This window comes from Mycteria americana, chromosome 1 (genome assembly GCF_035582795.1).
Source record: "Mycteria americana isolate JAX WOST 10 ecotype Jacksonville Zoo and Gardens chromosome 1, USCA_MyAme_1.0, whole genome shotgun sequence".
Classification (NCBI taxonomy): Eukaryota; Metazoa; Chordata; class Aves; order Ciconiiformes; family Ciconiidae; genus Mycteria; species Mycteria americana.
Window position 1 is genome coordinate 27,661,467 of NC_134365.1, and position 19,016 is coordinate 27,680,482.

The following is a 19,016-nucleotide window of genomic DNA, read 5'->3' on the forward strand; positions in this document are numbered from 1 at the left end:
AGTAGGAATGCTACTCTCTATTCCTTTGGGAATTGAAATCAATTCTCAATGCATTACAGTCCTACTTTTAGCAGACATTTCTCACTTTCTTATGGTTTTGTGAGACACTGAAAGAGTTAATGTCTCAAACATTGTGGCGAGGCGAGGCACTATTTGCATGGCGATGGCAGCTTGGCGAGCACAGGCTGGGGGAGAGCGGGAGCGGGACATGCGGGACATGGAGAGCGCATCGGAAGACGCGCGGTTCCGGGCTCTGCCAGACCTTACCATGTATGGCCAGAGGTCACACAGGGTTGATCTGAGGAAGGGGCTTGCGACCGCCCGAGAGACCCCTCGCAACCACCCCCCTCCCCCAGCGCCTGTGCAGAAGATTGAGAACTTTCTAGAACAAGAACCATGTAAGTCCTGAAGGGGCGTACCTGGAGGCGGGGATTAGCTTATAAAAGACACGCCCTCCAGGGAACCACGCGCGCGCCCACCACTGGAGGATTGCCACGTCTGTCATCGTCATCGCAGGATCCAAGGGTGGTGATACTTTTTCTTTCTCTTTCCTCCTCTCTTCTCCTTTCCTTTTCTCACTTCTCTCTTCCTCTACTCTTCCAATATATGCAAGTTTGGGATAAATTGTGACGGTTGCCCGGAAAATAGCTCCATTGCCAAATCGCCTTTGTTCGTTTGCTGGGCTTGCCAGTTCGTTAAGTGTGTCCGTTTGTGGAATTCATCAGTTAATAAAGTTGCTGGCCAGCCTGTTCTTCTGAGTCATTGTCGTGACTCTACTGACCACGTGGTTCTGCCGAGCAGAGATCGGCCTTTGTCGGTACACAAACCGTCAGGGAATCGAAAAGATTCACCCATCTCGCAACCCACCGAGTGCGACGAGACAGGTTTATAATTTGTAAATAGTTTAATTAAAAGAAGGAAGACAAAAGTTTTATTTTGCTTTGTTCTCAACTAAAATGTAACTAAACCCAGTAAATCCAATTATGATCTACCTGGCTCCACAATAACACACCCAGAGTCCATTTCAATGATAACTGTATATAGGTGCAGTATGCATGTGCTTGTCCAAAAAGTGTTAGGCAGTGAATCTATGTGGTTCTGAATATGCTAGTAAGTCTCTTCTGTTACCCAGTAACTCTTTTACTATATTAAAAAGAAAATAACATTTCTTGTTCATCACTTAGAGGAAGCCAAAATAAATCTATTCCACATTCTTAATAGAAAGCTAGCTGTTAATCCTACTGCATGCACATGTGTGCATGGTGTGAGTGTCAGACTGGACTGGGAACAAGTAGAACTGCCACCACTTGACCCAGCATACCCACTGGCTGTACAGGGCTCCAGCGGTGGCACACCAGCAGCACCACGACAGCTCCAGCTCTCCACCTAGACAGAGCAAAAGCTGTTAAGAGTCGCTGCCTACAGGATGCACGTAACAACCCAGTTCTCTTCAAACCCTCAGAGCAAGCAATGCAAAGAAATGCAGTCTTCCCAGACACCTTTTCTGAGTTGTACCAGCCCTCCTATAAATACAGCAATTGCAAAGCAGATGTACTAAACCAGATGATTAGCACATATGGTTATCAGCCCAACAAGTCTTTACTGAAATTTTTTCTTCTTGGTAAACAAAATACACAGGGTGGTTTAATAGGGAGAAAATACAGATTGGAAAAAGGGTATTTTAGACTGCCATTTTGTACCTCAGCAGTACAAAGATTGTGATTACCCAGCTACAGTGAATCATGTTGAAGGAAAGGTGAACCTTTAGCAGACTAACTCAAACCAAGGCTTATGCAAGACTTAAGCCCCACTCAAGCCCTATTTGGAAATCTTCCTGTGGTACGTGGGTCTTGTGCAGGTTATCAGAACAGAATGAAACATTTCATGCAGGCAGGAATACAAACAGCAGTTACTAGATGGTACTGTGAGAAAGCTGCAGATAAGCTACGCAGAACACATTGAAAGGAGAAAGCAACACATTAGGAAATACCAACATCTTAAAAAAAAAAAAAAACACAAAAAAAACCAAACAAAAAAACAACTATCAAAAAAATTCAAAATAGGAATGGATTCAAACTAAAAACAGAAATTTGGGTATGTTCAACAGCACCCACGAGCCAAAAATATTAAAGAAATAGTATGAACAAAGATCAAAAAGCTGGCAAAAATGAATAGAAACAGCTGATAATTGGTTTAGTGATAGTTTCTAGCTATTCATTTTACATCTTTTTTGGCTAATAATGAAGGAACAGTTCCTGTTGTGCCCATATGACTATATCCACAGGCCCCATCAGCACCCTCTTATCTTCAAAGCATGAAACTAAATTTCAGCCCAACCAGCTACCAATGTCCCTACCAACTAAAGCTGACTCTCTAATCACAGAGTTTTTTATTGATGCCATTCTGAAATGTTTGACATTTGACAGGGACTGCAGGGTCTCCTGGTCTTCGTTGGGGAGTTGGACCTGTAAAAACCAAAAGTTTTTGTGGCTGAGCATGTGTCCACTTGAAGAAGGACTTGAGAAGAAATAGTTCCTCCTGGAAAGAGTGTAGAGATGGATTGTGTTTACTCTATATTGCCATCTTGTAAATAAAATCCTACCTTTCTTCTAAGATTTCTGGGAAAAATCCAAATATACCCAATTAAAAAATGCATTTTGCTCTCCACTTCTCCATTAAATGGTCAGACTGATTACAGAGATACTCTCAAAATGGCTACTCATAGCCATTTCCCAATACTCATAGAATTTAGGTTTTGCAAACTGAATTTACTTAACTGTGGTTTCAGGAAAAGGTTTTTTCCCATCTTTTTCTAAATTATTATTTTAGCTCTTCCTTCTAGAGATCAGGTCTGAAACAACAGAACACTTCTAAGACACTGAGAATCAGTTAATGAAAGTGACTGTACATCAGCCACTTTGGTACAAGTGAACACTGCCAGAAGCAAACAGGCTTGGTAAAGCTGTGAAGGCTCATTCTGGAAAGGAAAAAGAAGGTTTTAATAGCTGTACCATTATTAGTGATGAAGGAGAAGAAAATATTTCAAAGGGATGAATCTTCTCCCTAAAAAGTGGCACTATATTCCTATTCTGTTGCAATAAATATTTTCACTGCTAATCATAATGAAATGCATCCTTCTGCTTTAATTATGTTTTGTTTGCCATTTTTCAAAATTCATATGCAAGAAGTTCCTAAAGATAGGAAGAAGTGTTCTGGCACGTGTTCCATTAGCCAAATAATCCAGGGTATGCTGTAACTATGACATTACCCCAAAATCATATGGTATCTTATAGTAAGGTTTCACCACTCTGAACTACCTAGTGGCATCACTGTAACAGGACAATATTGAGAATGACTCCCAACTTATCTATACCAAAGGCGTGACCTGTCTTTTGATTTCTCTGTACCATGTTTTCGTACAATCAGTGTGCGTGCATGTTTGTATTCTTTTGTGGCGGTGCCAAGTCAGCCACATTTACTGGAAAGTAACTTTCTGATTCTGTTGTGGGTAAGGCATGTAACTAGATGATGTCCGAAGTCCCCCTCCATCACATTTCCTATTATATTAATCCTTGCTCTTTGTTCCTTTGGCATCCATTCACCCAAGCCTGATAACAGCACTCAAGCAGTACTGCTAAATAAACCGTGACGTGAATTTCGTCAGAGAATTATTTTGTCCGTAACTCCTTTATGGGATTTTCTTCTTCTGCACTAAATGCGCTTTCTCAGTTTGCGCAGTTTGCTTTTAAAGCAAACTAGGCCGAGCCACCCCGTGCACTCACAGCACAGACCCTGCCGCGGGACAGCGGGGAACTGGTACTGCCAGGTACATCAACGCCCCCGTGGGCTTCACAGCAGCGATCCCCGAGTACTCCGTGAGGTGCACCATCGCCCCGCTCACCCGCCGGGGCACGCCAGGCCTGTCACTGCCCCCACCACGCTCGACAGAGCCGCATCCAGACGCCTCCCTCTCCAGACCCGTCGTCGCAGCCTGACGCCTGAGGGGGAGAAAACGACATCACTCACCGTTTGTCACCCCTGATAAACAACTCACACGGGCAGACCAGGAATTGACCTTAAAGACACGTATGCCGCCATCCCGTTTGATATCTAAGCACCCCGCCAACACCTCCGACCCTCCCGAGGCCGCGCATGCGCGGACCCGCCCGCGCTCCCCGCGCGGCGGGCGGAGCGGGCCGTTACCCTCCCGTCGCCGTCCAACCGCGCCTGCGCGGGGCCCGCTGTCGTGTGGGAGGGAGGCGGTGGCCCTGGGGGCTGCCGCTGTCAGCGGGCGAGTGTGCCCCTGCCCTCGGGCCTCCGGCCTGCCGCCGGTTCGCTCTGCAACAGCCGCACCGGGCTGAGGCTGCTGCTGGGGGCTCCCCTGCCCCTGCCCCTGCCCCTGTCCCTGTCCCTGCCCGGGGCCCGACACAGCCCGCCGGGTGCCTCCCGCCGTCGCTCCCCTGACGCGGGACCGTGCCCGCGTCCCCCCCGCAGGATGAAGAGGCTTTTCGGGTTCGGGAGGAAGAGGAAGGGGCAGCCGCCGTCCGGCAGTGCTTCCCTGCCCTGCTCCGCTGGTGCCTACGAACTCCGGCAGAAGGACCTGGGCAAGCTGCACCGCGCGGCCGCCAGCGGCGACCTGGTCCAGGTGCGGCAGGGACTGAAGAAGTACGGCGTCGACGGGCGGGACAAGGCGGAGCGGTAAGGCAAGGCGGGCAGCAGCGCCGGGCGGGCGCTGGGGCGCGGTGGGGAGTCCCGGCAGCGCCAGGAGCCCTGGGCCGCAGCTGCAGCCCCCGGCAGCTCAGTGGCGCTGGGGGCGAACGGCTGCGTCTCTGCGAGGAGCGGGAGAGCTGGCACGGCAGCCGAGCTCAGCCCTCGGCTGGGTGTGGGAATCAGGCTTGTGCTGCCAGAAACCCTTGAATTCGGCCTAGTATCCAACTGTCGCCTTACCCTGTTTGCCCCGGCTTCCTTAGTGCCCACATTCCCGGATTCGTATTTCCTTGCCTGGGGGCGCAGGAGTGGAGGGGAGCTGGCAGCAGCCTGACAAAGGTGGGTTGCAGAAGGAGCCTCACGGCCATTCTCCAGCTACGCTTTGAAGTCAAAGTGCAATCGCATTCATCTCTGTGCATCTTTGAGGGCTCAGCGTGCAGGTTTAGTAGTTAAGCCGAGAAAGCTGCGCTGCCTTAACAGGGAGTAACTTAAGGAGAGATAGGCACTGCAGTTAGGAAAGAGTTATAGTGCAGAATAAACGTGTGGTATATTGATGCTACATGCACAGTTGCCTGATGTGCCTTTTGTGACTGTGATGTGGCAGGCAAAGCAACAGCCTGATTTTAGGTGGCTGTTACTTAGTAGTTTGCTCTGAGGCTTTAGCACAGCTAATCAGTACCTTGGATTGGAACATCTGGGCAGTGACTTGCAGGAGAAGTGACTGCTGCTTCTGGCAGGTGTTATTGTGTGGGGCTTTCAGTCAGGCAAAGCAAGTACTTGGCAATTATATCTTAAGGAGAAGCCCTGGCCTGCAGCATAGCTCCTGGTGATCCATCATAAGCACATGGGAATCAGCTGTAGTTTTTGGGTCTTGTATGTGTCAACCCTTTAATGCCTTTTCTGAAAAGACTCAGACTCAAAACCTTCATGATATCCTGAAGACACACTGGTTTTATCAGAGTAGCGTAGCTTCCTAGGCTGTCTGTCCTGAAGACTGGACACTTGCTAGCTAGCTAGCTTATTGCCCTGAAAATACCTAAAAACACCTAGATTTATAGAAGCAAGGAAGAGCACGGTGAGCGTGCACTTCAGTAATGTGGGTTGTGTGCTTGAGTGTTGCCAGTCAGTATTTGTTTTTGCAGCTGGAGATGGGGGATGCAGTTTAAGGTGGATTGAGTGCATTTTGTGCATATTCCAGCTACCTGAGTCAAGGTGCCCAATGACATTTATGGAAATAGCTGCTGAATATTTCTCTGTTTTCTTCTTACTACCTTCTCTTTCACTGTGGCTGATTCAGTCAGTCATCAGGTCTTAGCAGACCCTGGTATGAAATTTGGCTAGATTTTGCATTTTAAGTTCATCTTGTCTAGAAAGCTTTGTTTCCTCTGGAAGGGTTTCCTTCTGTGTGTCATGCTATTATCAGTGTTATAACTGGGCAAATAAAGTAACACACTGTAAAAAAAAAAAAAAAAAAAAAAAGAGAGAGACACGGCAGTGTATGTACGATAGAGCACTGTGATGGTTTTGGCATGACAATGCCCAGTGCTGAAAAGCTGCTGGAAAGCTTACCTGAGAGGAATTCAGTGGACAGAGTCTGCCCGCTTGCTGCAGCCCCTGTTCACTATACCAGCCATGAGGGTTGCAGGCCCACCTATGCCCTCATAGTGCTTGTGGGTGTGATATGTGTCATGAGTGACCACCACATGCAATTGCGTTTCAGAGCTTCATCGTGTCCTCCAGGAACTGGAAGAGTTGACATCATTGGAAATAGATGTAAAGAATAGGAATCGTGGGTAGTAATGGCTAAAATGTGTGCATTGTTCATATGAATATCTCAGTTCTGCTCAGGATTTCCAAAAGCAAAATCCTGCATCAGGGGTGTGGCAAGTATCACACCTACAGGCTCCTTCCATAAAGTGGTCCTGTAGCCCACAGGACCTCCCAAAAAATGTGCTTGGAACAGCATCAGTGAGGAGCAGGCAGCTTTTCAGAGGTGGTCTAGCAAAGCCTTCAGCCTTGCTGAAAGAGATGGGCAAAACTCACCACAGAGTTGGAAGCACTGTAGGCACGATGCCAGCTAGTCATGAATCCTGGTCAAAGCTAATCGCTAAGAGAGATTTACCCTGTCAGCTGCCTGTCAGAGTGAACTCTCAAGCTTTTCATTGCTTAGCTTGTAGCTGCTGGGTTGTGCGGCTCAAGTGCTGTTGGAAGTGTGTGCTGCCAACCTGCTGTTTCCCTGTGGTCTCCCAGTGGGGTTGTTTTGCAGCTGCTCAGGCATCAGGAGTTCTCTTCTACCCCGTGGGTGATCAGTGTAGGATGGCAGCAGCAGGAGAAGCAGAGTCTGGGCAGGGTCCCCAGGGATAGGTTGCAGAACAGCTTTGGTGTTACTGGAGGCCTCTTGCGGATACAGGCAGGTGTGAACACTGATGTTCTCTGCCAGCCTGTGCCCTGAAGTGGATCTTCTGTGGAGCTCAGCGGGCCTTGCTCCAAGCAGAGCCATCGCCTTTCCTGTTGGCAGACTGAGAGGCTTGGTTGAGGAGGGCAGCGAGTCCGCAGGTTTTCTGAAGGCTTTTCTGTTTGCAAAGCTGATAGTGACTTTTTCAGGTTTGTCATGTTTCCTAGTGCTTGGTAGTAGCAGCTTTTAGATGATCATGGGTTCCTTCATAACCAGTTTTGGTTAGCTTTCAGATAATCTCAGTCAGTGATTTCTTCAGAGATGAAGCATCCAGCATACTTACATGGGAGTGTCTCAAAAAGTGGTGATAGTTGCTCTTGAGGGACTCTTCCATTGATGCTTCAGTCTGTTCCCTGTCTGTAGCAAGACATTACAAGTTATTTGAAGTTTTGTGTGTTTTTCTTGTCCTCAATCCTTGTTGCCATGGAGGAGGCTCATCAGCTGCCCTGTAACGTGAAGTATCTGCATTACAAATTGCTGTGTTTCTGCACCACATGCCACTGCATTTATGTACCTCTCCCTTTCCATTCCCACCTAGCCAGTAAGCCATTGCTCTCCTGTCTCTCAGCAAGGTACCAAAACAATTGCAAGGTTAGTTGAACTTTCCTAAATACAGAGAAGAACCTACCCACAGCGATGCTGTTCAAAACTAGTGCTGGCATCCCCCTCGGTTCTTGAGGAACCGCAAGATTTTTATTGCATCACCTTCAAGGGAGGAAGGTGTTTTCTAGCTTGTCTCCTGCTCTCTTGGGACAGGTGTCTTGCAGAGCAGCAGGCATGTTGTCTTCTGCACAGAGCAAATCTTGTACTGCTTTGTGCCTGTGATTTAGAGGGAAACACATGCAAGGACTTTCTGGGTGATTGTGTCTTTGGGTACAAGTAGGCTGATTAATTGACATCAGACCTAAGGTGTTCCATGGTTCGAAGGAGACCTTTTCTTTCTGGCAAGGCGTTAACTTGAAGAAAAAAGTTTCTTATGCTTGTCATGTGTTGTGGAAACACAGTATTCCCTCCTTGGAGAGGACTTCCTCTGTAGTAGGCTTTTTATGACTATGATAGTTATACATGTCAGGAAGGTCAAATATTACTTTCCCATAGGCAGGATTACAGTGTTATGCTGTCTGCTTTGCTACATGTTGTCAGAGGTGCTTTAGTACAAGTGTGTTCTTGTGTTTGCTGCAGTAGTAACCAAGCTACAGAAAAAGCAGAAGTTCTCAAAGTGCAGGGAAGCACTAATATTCTTACTATAAAACCCATCTCCTACATCTCTGATACACTTCTCGCACGTGTATGATCATAGAACTTAGAGGTTTACTTGCCATAGTCCTCAGATTCCCAAGCTTTGGTCTCTGTTGCTGTGGCATGTGTGTAGTCCGGCTGGAGGCCAATGCCTGGGCACAGGAATCTTTTTGTGCAGATTCAGTTCTACAGTGAAGGAAATGTCACCTTACTAAGCAGACACTGTGGAGGGTTTTTGCTAGCCAGCCTCAGGCATTTGGTGTGCAACTGCTGTTACTGGTAATGGAATGAGAAATCTTTCCTTAAGCTTGCTTTTTGCAAAGTGAAACTTATGGCCATATCCATTTATCTCAGCCTGAAATGATTTCTTTAGTTGTCTGTCTGTGCTAATTTAATATATTTAATTTTTAGGACACCTCTGCATCTTGCTTGTGCAAATGGCCATGTGGATGTCGTTACATATCTAGTAGAAAACAAGTGTAAGCTAAATCTTTTTGACAATGATAACAGATCGCCACTGATGAAGGTATGTGGAATATGTTATGTTCTTGCAAGTGAGGCTTATTGATTATGCACTAAATGGCATGTATCGTGCAGGATTCTTTACACAGACCTGTGTAGAAACATGCATATTGTAATCAGCATGGACTAGGCGTATGTTAGCTAATCTTTGAAGGTGCTCTTATTTTCCAGCATTGGGAAGCTGGGGGAATTGTAACGGAGTGAAATGTAAATGCTGGAAGTGTTTCCTTTTTTTTGTGTTGTTCCCAGGCAGTACAGTGCCAGCAAGAAAAGTGTGTGGCTGTTCTGCTAGAGCATGGTGCTGATCCAAATCTGGCAGATGCTGACGGCAACACTGCCCTTCACTTTGCTGTCCTATCTCCTAATACATCTGTAGCAGGGCTGTTACTTGAGCATAATGCCAATATTGATGCCCAGAATAAGGTACATTTTTATATTTGTTGAGGAATTTCTTTCCAAAAGTTGCATTAATATTTCTCTTGAAGGGTTTTTTTACTTTGATTTTTAACTTGATTTATTTATCTGTCCTTTCAGGAGGGATATACCCCACTTACTCTTGCTGTCTCCGAACATCATGAAGAGATGGTAGAGTTTCTCCTTAAAAAAGGAGCTGATGTGCATGCTCGAGATCAGTGTGAAAGGTGAGAGGTTTGTCAAAACTCTGCATGGGTGTCTCTAGTATTCTTTAGGTTGGATTGATGAGGGGCATGGGAATGAGCTCTGAAAGAAAACAAGGAGCCACACAGAAGGAGCTATTTCTGTGTGACTTGTGAAAGCAGGTCTGTGCTTGGCTGCTGTCATACCTCAGTGGATGCTTTTCACATTGAGGATTGCAAGAAGGTGTTGTCTGTGGTGGCCCTTCTGGTAGGAAACATGCCTTTAGCTCAGCAGCATTGCCTCAGTTTGGAAAACTCCCTCCTGCATAGCAGTAGTTTGTATGTAAGTATTGTCTACGTGAAAGCTTTGTCTGAAGAGTGAACATTTAATTGTTTTGACTCCGTGTCCCGTTTTATTGCTGCTCTTAATACTTAATGAAAACTGCTTTTTCTTTCATTCATTTTAAAGTAATGGGGAAAATACTTTTTTGGAGAGCAAATAGGAATAAAAATAATTACAGTGTGTGTGTAAAATGATCTATTTCATATCATATTTTGGATGTTTCAGAACCCCACTTATGACTGCTGCTTCTGGTGGGGAGCTTAATTTGATAAAAGTTCTTCTTCGGTATGGTGCTGATGTTTCCCATAAAGACACTAATGGATGGACAGCTGAGGATTATGCTGTTATTCATGGATATTCTAGGTAAATTTTTAAGTTTATCATTAGAATAAGTTGTCAGTTATCAGTGTGGCTTTTGAACATTTTTGGCAACAGCACCAAGGTTTAATGGCGTGTTGAGGCCTGTCTTGAAGCTGTGCTCAGTGATGTCTTCTGATATGTATCATTCCTGTTTCTAGTGTTAATTTGGAAGTTGAGGAAAATTTCCACCCAGAATTCGCTGTTAGATTTCAAGTTTTGTTGCTAAGCTCCTGTCTGCCCAATATAAACTCTAAAAAGTGTCTGTAGCCTACAGATATCCAGAGGTGGAACTTGGCAAACTGAAATGCATGTAAACCCTCTCCCCAGACCAGCACCATTGTCCTTACTGGCTTCCACTACAACGACCAGGAACTACCAGGCTTTTGTTTCAGAGGGGATCTAACTGATACCCCTTTGGTTAAAATCTTAAGCAGTTTTACTCCTCTCATGCATAGCTTTGTACCTGTGGGTGTTCCTTCTCTAAGGTGGTTATGTGTGCTTAAAAGCTAGGCTGAAAAAAATGTACCAAGCAGGAGTTAATAACTTCATAGGTATGCATCTATAGAATGAACATGACTGTAGTGAATATTGAAGTATGTAATAGTCATGCAATAAGTGCTGTGTATATTACCCTTAGAGAATACATACGAGTATATTAATTCATACGGCTATGAATATGTGTAGGATGGATAATAAGTGGCTGTTAACTATTCCATGAAATGGTATACGCAAGTATGTGGTTATTTTTACCAAACATATTTCCTCTCTTTCTCTATATAGTCTTAGTAAACAACTGGCAGAATACACAGACTGGGAAAACACGGGAGAAGCTTCTGCAGGTGGTGCACAAGGCATCATGGTACTTAGCACGCCTCACCGGGCAGGAGCTGCTGGCTTTACGTTGGGTGCACCTGCTGTGGACAGAGGAGGTAGGTTCCATAACCATGGAGGAGCTCATGAGGAAAATCACTATGGCCTTTTCTTTAGGTGGTTTGTATTGTTAAAGCTTATTGTGTTCACCATTGACTTTAGCGGAGGCATCAGATGGAGTAGCACAAGAAGTTTTGTGAATGTGCTTATTTGTTGCTAGTTGGAGGCACTTCTTGTCAGGCTGCGAAGACAGCTGTGATTTGTGTGCTACATGTCCCCTTATAGGTTTGTTGCCTTCTGCCTGTCAGATTGCCCATCTATATAGGTTTTCCTGTAGAGAGAGAGAGAGAAGGGGGACAGGGAAGGAACTAGACCAGAGTGTTTTTGTTTTTCAGATGTGTACTTTTACCTATAGATGGCCATTGAGATAGTGAAAATCAAATTGCAAAAGCAGTAGGTTCAGCCTGAGTAGTTGTTCATCTTTCTATAGCTGGGAAGCAACAGATGAGTTAGCAGGAACATACACGTCTTGTTGATTTCCGCTGAGTTTGTGTGTCTTTGTTTTTATATTAATAGTTTCACCTGCACCAAGCTCCTTTTAGTGAGTCATCTTATTTCTCAGCATCAGTTGCAATTGTTTCTGTGTAGGTGTTGTAGAGGTGTATTTAGGAAAAATTGTCTTTGAAGAGTAACTTTGTTAGCAACAACAATGCAGTGTCTGTCTATACTGTATCTTCTTGGACATGGTTTCATTTACAATAAAAATAATGCTTTTCTTCCACTTTCAGTAATTTTATGAAATAAACTTTAAAAAAATCTGTATTACCTTGTGATCCGGAAAAACAATTAAATTGCCTTGTGATCAAACAATAACTCCTTCAGTGAGTTTGTAAAATCCAGTCTATGCTTACGAGCTCACATAGCCGTAGAGGAATCTTAGAAAATTAGTATTTTAATATAAATGAAATTTTGTCTTGTACTTTACATCTTGGGTCCTACACTGCAAGGTTTTATTCTTTCTGGTTTTTTAAGGGTGTTGTATCAGAGCTATATGGCAAAAGGGCAGTAGACAATGTTCAAACACAGTTCATTACTCCTTTTTTAAATATGTCAAGAAATATGAGCAAAACATGGGATATTTTTCCTCATTGGGTTTTCCCAGATAAGAGAATTTAATTTAGAGCCAAACTTTGTTCCTTTGACTTGGGAACAGTTGCTTTGATCTAAGTTGGAGATTTGTAAAGTTTCTTGATAGATTGAAGGAAGGGGTTTTTTTGGTTTTTTGTTTGGTGGGGTTCTTTTTTTTTCTTTTGGAAAGGGCTCGGCACAGGTAGTTTAATCAGCAAAATGTTGCTTTCACCCAAACAGCACTCTCTGTTACTGCCTCCTGTGCATGTAGGTAATTTCTGTTGTACCACATCGTAATGGCTGACAGGTCTGGGTTATTTTAAAATATGTGGCTTGAAGAATAATACTGTTGTGTGATTCCAAAACTGACATACCCTCAGGGAAATATAAGTTCTTGAACCAAATAATTTTTGCGCATTCCTTGAAAATTATAATACTAGTAATATAAGTCCCCAATATTATGGGAAATCTTTACTTCTTATCTTCATTTGAAGAGGCATAGTAAGTGTGAAGAGAATGTTATGTGGGTTAAGGACTTGGGAGGAGAAAGAGTATGCTCTGTTCTTAGTCTGGTTTTAGTTAGGCTTTTTTTTCTTCTGAGTAGTGTGAATCCTTTTCTCCTTGTGCCCAAATTCTTAAAAAGTTGACCCCAACGTGTTGAGCAAGAGAGATTAGTAGCATGTAGGGAATATTTATTGGCATTAATTTGGCAGTCTCTGGCTTGCACCCACAAAGCACAGGTCCTGCATCATGAGAGTCCCTTTGATATGCTGCAGTAACAGGCTTTGAAGCCTCAGTTAGAGGAGAAGCTGGGATGATTTTGAGAGACCAGAGAAGCACCCACTTCGGAATTATTTTCTTTTCTTTTGCTCTTCTGTATTATTTTTCTGGGATCTTCAATGTTGTCCTTATTCCTTTGCTGCTTTTGCACTTGTTGAACATTCTTCAAAATACTCTCCTCTAATGAGCAACTGAGCATATTTAAGAAGTTGGCTCATGCTTATTTGAATGTTTGCTTTTTGTCAGAACATGAACCTATTTATTAATCACAGACAAGTTTGCAAAAACCTCCAAATGAATGGCTTCCAGCCCTAGCATATTGAGTGACAGACTTTTTAGATTTGAAGTTGGAATTTCTTTGGCAAAAAATAGCAGTTATGCAATTTTTCTAGAAGCAAAGATTCAGATTTCTAGTATGTCTGCAGTGGCAGCTTTTTTTTAGCTGCTGCACTGCATATTAGTGTATAGTTCCTTCAGTGTTTCCCTGAGTCCCTACAGAAACTGTTGGTTTTTCATCATGGAGCTCTTGGAAAAGAAATGAGTGCTTCACTGTGATTTACATCTCCTGAGGACAGGAAGAGTTGTCCTGTATCACCTTTTAAGAAAACTGAGAAATGGAGAAGGGATGAGAAACCACCTTGAGGTCCTTTCTTAACTCTTTAAGTGTATATTTTTGATAGGAGTCCTTTTGCCACATCCATTCCATGTATTTGTGGTAAAATCAATATAAGCAGGACTCCCTTCTACTCTGAGACAAATGTTATGGCCTTGTCACAAAGAAATTTGGTGTCGGGTAGCTGCAGTAACAGAACCACGCCATTCATTGACTTAAAATATAAAATTCTACTAAGTAGGATGGGTAGAGCAGGTGGATAGTGATTTATGTTCTAAAACTTCTGTTCCACAACACACAGACATACATACGCATGCAAAACACACATGCATGACACTCACAGCAGTCAGTGCACCCATTTTGGTCCAGTTGTGGCCTGCCCAATAGCACTGGGGGAACAGGGTATGCATTCTGACTGCTTGTCATGTCTGCATTCTGGCTGGTGGCATAGCTTCTGTATGTGAACAGTTCAGCATGATCAAATCAATATAAGCAGGACTCTCTTGTCTTCAAACTGAGGTTGGAGGGCCCTGTGTTTGCATCAGGCACCAACTGACACAATTTTTAAGGTTAGCTGGTTTAAGGCAAAAAGTTTTTGGGTTGCTCTTTTAGTGAGGGGTAACAAACATGCTAAAAATGTAACTTAAGTGAGTGTAAATACCATACTGGCTAGAAGTTGCATGGTGGTGGACCCAAGATTTTCAAAATTTCTGGATAGTGTATCTCCAAAGTTTAGTTGTTGGCACCTAAGGATTTTTGGGGTGCTTAGAGGGAGGGAAGTTAAGTGTGCTGTATGTATAAAGCACTCTACAAATATGAAGGAATTGCATTTGTAGTCTGTGCTAGATGAGCACTAGTCAAGTTGGCAATATAAAGTTGGCAGTAGAGTAAATTTCTGATAATCTGTGGCAGTATTTCAAAATATTGGAATATGGGTATTTTACATGGAGCAAGTAAATTAAGTTACACTGTTTGACGCTGTCCCTTGTGAGTAGAGTTCTGTAGATTGTGATTGTTTTTGTTTCTAGCACTTACACCTGTAGAGTAGGCTGATAATCACAGTACAATTCTCCCATTGCTATAGCTTTGTTGATGTGCTGCTTACGTTTTCCAAACTTCTGGGAATTCCAGTTTATTCTGATGTCATTGTTTCGTCTGTCCTTTCCATGCCTTTTCCTAAATGGATGTAGGAATGCAACAATCTCCTAACCAGACATCAAGAACAGGAAAATCAAGGAAAGGTATTCTGTACAGTAGCATTTCAAATATGAAACATGTTGTATGATGTACAAATACTAACACATCTATGATGTTTTTTATCCTGGGGGACCCTATTTTGATGGTTTTGGTTTTATAAATTAGATTTGAGAGCAGGCTTTGGGCACTTTTTATTTGTTTGCATGTTTTGCATGAGTCCTTTATTATTGAATTGAGTGTTTGCTTTGTATTGCTGTGTGATAGTAAATAATTTTTTTAAAATATGTTCTTCTGTTGCTCCAAAATGGAAATGGACTTCAATTAAAGTGGAAACAAGCAGTCTCCAGAGACTGCTTCTCTATATCCCATTTCTATGGTAGGGCATCAAGGTCTGTCTGAAAGCCAGCTCATGAACTTCCTCTGTTGCCTTCTAAAGGACAATGATCATTGCTTAAAGTTACTATACATTGAAAGCAAAAATTCAGATAACTTACTTAGCTGGTTTGATTAATTATTACTGTAGTAATTGAAAATATAAACCCTTGACAGGTGACTTCAGTTATAACTGATTGCTCCACCCTATCCACCCAGTTCTAAGAGACAGGTTTTCATTCAGCTTGGGAAGTTAGCAGGTAGATTAGGCTGTAGTATGTAAAACTAATTAATATTTTTAAATATTATGTGTTTGTAATAGGAAACATTAAAAATCAGAGACTGTTGGTATTTTAACAGTTTTAGCTTGTCCTCACACTGGAAGTTTCAGCCTCTAGGTTTTGTCTGCATGACATGTCTACACTGAACATGTATACTGTATTTCATTGTCTGAAAGCCCTGTTCAGGTCAGGAGATGTACTCATTGAAGTTCCCACATAAACCCTGTATTTAGGACAGACAAAATTTTCATGCTTGTTTGTGGTTTACTGGTAGTAGAAGAGAGATGTCTTCAGGCATGGTATGCCATTGTTTTCTTTTTCCTTTAAGGATTTTGTCCAAGACCTTGGTTTCGTTGTCATCATGTGACTTTATGGAAGGTCACCTATGTCCTGTTTATAAACAACTTAATTTTGTTATGATAGTTAACAAGAATTAGTTGTCGAGAACTTGAAGAATGCTGAAATAGCTACTATGTGGAAGTTGTATTTGTTTTTTCCCTTCTGTCTTGGGAATTGAAGAGCACTTTTATTTCATCTTCGTTGTTAATAGTTGAGAGGTTTTAACACTCTTCAGGCTGGATTCCTAGAGTTCAGATTTGATTAGTACATGAGTGATGTGCTAGAGTGCACTCTCATCGAGTTTGCAAATGGCCCCAAACTAAGGGGATCAGTAGATACGCTTCAGGGCAGCACTGCCATTCAGAGGAACCTTGACAAGCTGGGGAAATGGACTGTCAGGCCTGTTGTACAAAATTCAGCAAAGGCAAATGCCAAGTCCTGCATGTGGAAAGGAACAACCCCTTGATACAAAAAATGTTGGGACTGCCTGTCTGGAGACCTGCTTTGCTGAGAAGGCCCAGAGGGTCTTGGCAGAGTGAGCTGAGCATGAGCCACCAGAGTGCCCTGGTAACTGAGAAGGTCGACAGTGTCGTGGGCTGTATATATTAAGAGCAGTATAGCTAAGAGATTGAGGAAAGTGATTGTCCACCCCTGCTTGGCACTCACTGGATTGTGTCCAGCTGCCTGGGTATAATTTTGAGCCCTCAGTGCAAGAGAGATTGGTCTTTCAACAGTGAGCATGTTCAGTGGGGGGGCCATCAAACTCATCAGGGAGTACTTGCCCTTTGAGGTGAGGCTGAGGAAACTGGGTTAGTTCAGCCTAGAGAAGAGGCTTCTTTGAAGGGGACCTAGCAACAGCTTCCAGTATATATGAGGAGAAGACAAAGCCAGGTGCTTCCCAGTGGTGCATGATAGGAGGCGCAGATACAAGAGGCATAAATGCAAACAAGAGAGTTTCTAACTGGATGTGAGAAGCTTCACCACGATAAGGACAGTAAAACAGAGAGGTTGTACAGTCTTCCTCCTTGGAGGTGTTCAAGACCGGACTGGATAAAGCCTTAAGCAACCTTATCTGACCTCATAGCTGAGCCCGCTTTGAGGAGGCGGTTGGCTAAGAGACTTCCTGAGGTCCCTTCTGACCTGATTTATCCTATGATCCTACGTGCAAGTTGCCTTCATAACACTGACGAAAGCTTGGACTATAGTATAGAATGCCCTGGTTATGCCCCTTTTGTCTGTTGAATACCATTTTTGGTGCAGTGTAGAGAACTGCTGGTGCTTCTTCTATCTGAGGATAAGCCTTAGATCTTGATTATGGTTTTTTATTTTCTTTATATTTTCAAAATAATCTGTTACTGAGTAGAGCAGCAGACAGTGTAGTATATAGCATAATGTTATACATAATGCTACATAAAATAGTAAAATCTTTCCATGTCGTGTACTCGTGTGTGTAATATGAGTACTTATATGTGTGTGTAATAGGAGGTTCATTTACTTACTGTATTGCTAAACCACCACCATTTTGTTAACTGTTTACTAACATAGCATATTCATGCTATGCTTTTTTTTTTTTAGTTTAGAGATGTTTCCTAAATTTCTAGGTATAAGAGTCCAAAGGAGATATAACTTGGTCTTTTTTGTTTTCTTTTTTTTTAATTCAGTTTGGCTTGAAAAAGCAGTTGTTTTGGAAATGCATTCATTCATGCTGTCTTGTGTTGAATTGACTACCCAAAGTTTCATTCTGTTATGACCTGTAGAGTTGTCCATGTTAAATGTTTATATGTACTGGTTAATTTTTAGCACACTAAATCTAATTTCAACATGTCAATTAATGTTTGAACAGCAATAGATGACTTTTCCCAAGGAGATTCAATAAGGTGAGACTTTAAAAATACCTAACACTTACCTGAGGAATTATTTGAGAGACACAGTACTCATTTTGCTTTGCTTTTTAAGAAGCTCTGAGAAGGAGGGGAGTGATGACAGTTGGCATACTTCTGAGGAAGAAGAACTTGATTTTACCCCCAAGGTATGATGCCTTTACAGGAGAAATGTCCTGTAAAAATAAGTGATTTGAAGGCAAGTTTTCTCTGGGATTGAAAGAAACTGCAGTTCCAGGCAATATTCTTTTCTCCTTAGAAGCAGTCTCTGGCCTGACAGCCTTTCTTCTGCTGTGAGTTTTTCCTAAAAGACCTGTAGCTGTGGCAGAGCATGCAGTAGATTTGTGGTTTGGGGCAAAAGAGCAATAGGTGACGAGATAAACCACCACATTGTTTTCTTTGTTCTTGTTTATTTGAGTCAGATTTATAGACCCTAAAAGTTTATAAGTTACTATTATAACCTTTTCTGTTCCTGTCCAAACATTGTTGTTGTTTTCTGTAAATTTGGTGATAGAATCCTAACTGATAAAGAAAAAGGGCACTTATTTATCAAGATCTACTGAAATCCTTCATCACCTAGTTCTCCTTTCCTCCGTGTCAGGTTCCTCAAGAGCACTCAATGGATGAGTTACTCAAATGGGTCATCTTTTTTCTTCTATGAGATGGCATTCCATGCTTGCATGTAATCTCACACTGCATGTTTTCCCTCTTTTTTGAATGCTCGGGTAGTATTCTTTTTGTCAGCTACAAGCTCCCACGCCTACTGTTTTTACTAATATTCTGAAGGGTTATCAACTTCTGCAGTGATATCTGGGGCATCTATTCTGTTGCACTGGGATTCTGCAGTGATGAGGAATCTGAGTGTGGTAGTTAAACCCACTCTAATACTAGAGATACAAGCATGTTTAATTTTAACGTGATTTCATTTTATTGTACTGATTTAAATAGAAATGATGCATTTTTCTGGCATGATTTTTAAATGTAGGGATATTTTAGTAAGTGTACTAGCAGGGACTAATTTATGCATTAAGTCTAGGGATCTTAACAGTTACTTGCATTGTGCACATTTGCAAGTAAGCATCCTGAAACTGCAATCTTAAATATAGATGAATTTTACTTAAGTATTACAAATATTAAAAACAGATTTTTAGAACTGTTACGCATGTAAACATAGTTTTGGAAACAATTTGCAGAAGGGTGCCTGCACAGTGTTTTGGGTTGAAATACTTACTGAATTGCATATGTGAAGAGTGTTTGTGTAGTTAGAACTATAGGATGGAGCCAGCACCTGAGCACTATCAAAAGGACAGCCTGATGATATTTACTGTTCAAGA

At 42.7% G+C, this 19,016-nt stretch overlaps 1 protein-coding gene across 3 annotated transcripts in view; it reads left to right on the forward strand.

Annotated features, from left to right (window-relative positions):
- The first annotated feature begins 4,213 nt into the window (after window positions 1–4,213).
- ANKRD26 (ankyrin repeat domain containing 26) overlaps window positions 4,214–19,016 on the forward strand; it is a 62,514-nt gene continuing 47,711 nt past the window's right edge. For 2 of the 3 annotated variants that reach the window (XM_075493344.1, XM_075493363.1), the window contains exons 1-8: window positions 4,214–4,698; window positions 8,813–8,927; window positions 9,173–9,346; window positions 9,458–9,564; window positions 10,088–10,225; window positions 11,003–11,151; window positions 17,646–17,679; window positions 17,759–17,831. In XM_075493344.1, coding sequence (XP_075349459.1) covers window positions 4,496–4,698; window positions 8,813–8,927; window positions 9,173–9,346; window positions 9,458–9,564; window positions 10,088–10,225; window positions 11,003–11,151; window positions 17,646–17,679; window positions 17,759–17,831 — 993 coding nt within the window. In that variant the 5' untranslated portion in view covers window positions 4,214–4,495. Of the gene's footprint in view, window positions 4,699–8,812; window positions 8,928–9,172; window positions 9,347–9,457; window positions 9,565–10,087; window positions 10,226–11,002; window positions 11,152–17,645; window positions 17,680–17,727; window positions 17,832–19,016 lie in introns of all 3 variants that reach the window. The other variant, XM_075493353.1, reaches the window with a different exon arrangement.